We start from the raw sequence: 3,521 nt of genomic DNA, 5'->3' as shown, positions 1-3,521 counted from the left end.
TCATGCTGCATCTCATGTCTTTGTGTATTTTACTCAGAAATAAATCTGGTTATTAAGATTGATATTTAATAATATGAATATGAGTTCAGTGTAAACTACTTAACTAGTTTTTAATGATCATACACACTAAAAACATTTTCCAGAATTTTTATTTGGCTGCTAAATAAAAATTATTTCTAAATGAACCCTTAGAGTGTTGCATCTGAGACTTCCATGATTACCAGGAGGAATAGTCTGGTTTACCCTTTTGCTAATTTTTTTTCAGCGCAGTCATTAGAAAACATTCTCCTTTTTTGTCTTCTAAAGTGAGAATCTTTATATCCATGGAGAAGAGCAACCGCACAGTGTCTGAGTTCATCCTCTTGGGATTCACCTCTGACCCTGTCATGCAACTGGTCCTGTTTGTGATGTTTCTCATCATGTACACATTGACTGTGTTAGGAAACAGCACTCTCATTGTGTTGATCTGCAATGACTCCAGACTGCACACACCCATGTATTTCTTCATTGGAAATCTGTCTTTTCTTGATCTCTGGTTGTCCACTGTCTACACCCCAAAGATCCTAGTGATCTGTATCTCTGAAGACAAGAGCATCTCCTTCGCTGGCTGTGTGGCTCAGTTTTTCTTCTCGGCTGGACTGGACTATAGTGAGTGTTACCTGCTGGCTGCTATGGCTTATGACCGCTATGTGGCCATCTCAAAGCCTCTGCTTTATTCTCAGGGCATGTCCATCAAACTATGTGCATTTTTTGTAGCAGCCTCTTACATGGGTGGGTTTATTAACTCTTCCATCATCACCAAGAAAACATTTACCTTTGACTTTTGTAATGACAATGTCATTGATGACTTTTTCTGTGATTTGCTCCCCTTGGTGAAGCTGGCTTGTGGTGGGAAGGATGGATACCAGGCCCTGATGTACTTCCTCCTGACCTCCAATGTCATGACGCCCATTGCCCTAATCCTTGCCTCCTATCTCTTCATCATTGGCACCATCCTGAGAATCCGATCAACCCAGGGCCGCCTCAAGGCCTTCTCCACCTGTTCCTCCCACCTCATCTCTGTGACCTTGTACTATGGCTCGATTCTTTACATCTATTCTCGCCCCCGAACAAACTATTCTTTAGATACAGACAAAATTGTTTCAACATTTTACACAGTGGTTTTCCCCATGTTGAATCCTTTGATATACAGCTTCAGAAATAAGGATGTGAAAGAGGCTCTAAGTAAACTCTTTAAGTAAATCAAGACCATTCCCTTATGAGAAGCACAGAGAACATGAAGTGTGCTTATGTGAGTTTTGGTAAGGATGCTGCTGATCTCACCCATAATATAAGTAAAAGTATTCCCACCATCCACCATTCCTGTATGACATTTCAGAAGACTTGCTACAGAAAGTAAGTTAATGTATGTGATAATACTTAATTATAAATTATGCAGACTTGTGTTATTATCACATTATCTTATACTATAAATAAAACACAGAATTATCAAACAATTCATTGTCCAGCTTTGAAGAGTGACAGCTCACTACTGTAGCAGAAAATCTGGTTGATTACATGGAGAACAGTATGTACACAATTATTTTTCCTGAATGAGAACAATGTATTGAGTTCATTTCACTATTTTTCAATGACTAGAAACCAATGTTTCTAATATATTCCTTTACTTTACTATATGAGCAAAACTAGAAAATATACCATTCTAGAGGCAAATGACTAGTTCCAAAACTAAAACTAACATCACAAATGTATTCTTAAAAGTATCTGTATCAGAAACACTTATGTCACCCTGCTTTGGAGTCAGGGTTTCTCAGTGCACCATGCACAGAGATTTGATTCTAATCATTTGAGAAGCAAGCAAATTCCCTTCTCTAAATATGGATCAGAAAATATTCAGACACTGTAAGTATGGCTGAGCAAGATGTATGCTCATTTTCTTTCTATATGGAAAAGGAACCTTGGCTCCAGTGCCATATATAAATCATAATAAATCTAAGAAAAGAGAAAGATAAATGTAGCCAAACTGTGACTGAGTTCATGGCACTGATGTTTTAGAACACATTTAAGACTATGGTAAGCTCCTTCATGCTTTATGTGATATGTTTATAACCTCGAAGTATTCAGAGGAATCTTCTAAACTGATTTGAAGTTTCAGCATAAACTCTTCAGGGAATTTGTTTGTTCAAGTGGCAAAGTTTAAATTCTTAATATAACTGGATTTCATAGCTGTATCTTCAGACATACAAGTTTTTATAAATTAAGTATTTTAATTTTAGAATTTATTTTTTCCTCTATATTTTCATTGGTATATATTCATTGTATATAGTAATGGATTCCATAGGAACAGTTTCATGGAACCCTATAAATTGTAGTGACCACATTTTTAAAGAAATTATTTCTTTTATTTCTTGAGGTTATAATATGTTTATATCATTTCTCCACATCTCCCTTTCTCCCTCCATGTCTCCCATGTACCTACCCTAGCTCTCTTTCAAATTCATGGTCTTGTCTTTTCATTAATAGTAACATACATACATATAAATATGTATCCTTAAATACCTAAATGCAACATGCTCACTCAGTATATTGCATATGTGTGTGTGTATGTGTGTGTGTGTGTGTGTGTGTGTGTGTGTGTGTGTGTGTGTATGTATGTGTGTGTGTGTGTGTGTTTGTTTTAAGGGTTGACCATTTGATACTGGATAACCAATTGGTGTTGGTGTGTTCTTCCCTAGGAAAGACTGTTTGTCCTGCTCACAGCATACCTTAGTTGCCTATATTTCTTTGTGTAGAGTTGAGGCCTCATGAGCTTCCCTTTTTCCATTTAACATGCCTATTGTTATTGCTGTTGTTTAGCTCATGTTTTACTTATACAACTTTGCATGGTATGTTATAATTGGATTCATTTATAAAATATTTAATGTAATAAACATTTTAAAAGGACACAAGACTTTAGGAAGAATCACTATGCCATAAGTCTTTTGAACTTAAACATTCTACTAAAAAACTGAGTTGGTTGTTGTATTCATTTGCATTTTTCATTGAAATAAGACCAGTATGATATCTGTGTGGTGCACAGGCTCATATGAAGGCTGGCACTATATATCTCCCATGTGGCTGAGCAGACTAGAGACTAAAGCATTTTGTACTCTACAGGAAGATCAGCACAGTGATTCTCACAGTTCCCCATCACTCGCTCTGTTGGGAATTCTTTTTACTTGGGCTTTCAACTGACTGGTTATCTCATTTAAAATTGTCTTGCCAAATACTTTGCTCTAAAATTTGTTTCTAGCATTAAGACTTGGCCAAATTATTTCATTGGGTTTTGATAAGAGGCAGTCAGTGAAAACTGTATGCACTAAGCTTAGCTCTCCCCTTTCTTCCCTCTCCCAGGGAACATTAATCTATTTACAATGATATGTCTGAATATACTTGTAAAATGCACGTGTGCGCGCGCGCACACACACACACACACACACACACACACACACACACACACTCCAGGAGTAGTTATATAAGTT

At 36.7% G+C, this 3,521-nt stretch overlaps 1 protein-coding gene across 1 annotated transcript; it reads left to right on the top strand.

Moving 5' to 3' along the window:
• The first annotated feature begins 323 nt into the window (after positions 1-323).
• On the top strand, positions 324-1,256 carry LOC118583226 (olfactory receptor 1013-like). Its single transcript, XM_036186649.1, has one exon. The coding sequence runs from the start codon at positions 324-326 to the stop codon at positions 1,239-1,241; it is 918 nt and encodes a 305-aa protein (XP_036042542.1). The 3' UTR covers positions 1,242-1,256.
• Positions 1,257-3,521: the final 2,265 nt, after the last annotated feature.

Source organism: Onychomys torridus, chromosome 4, assembly GCF_903995425.1.
Source record: "Onychomys torridus chromosome 4, mOncTor1.1, whole genome shotgun sequence".
In the NCBI taxonomy this organism is placed as follows: Eukaryota; Metazoa; Chordata; class Mammalia; order Rodentia; family Cricetidae; genus Onychomys; species Onychomys torridus.
This window is presented reverse-complemented; position numbering and strand designations above follow the sequence as displayed.

Bases quoted from the DNA above. Each gene is read 5' to 3' on its own strand.
- LOC118583226 (XM_036186649.1), top strand. From the start codon at position 324: ATGGAGAAGAGCAACCGCACAGTGTCTGAGTTCATCCTCTTGGGATTC.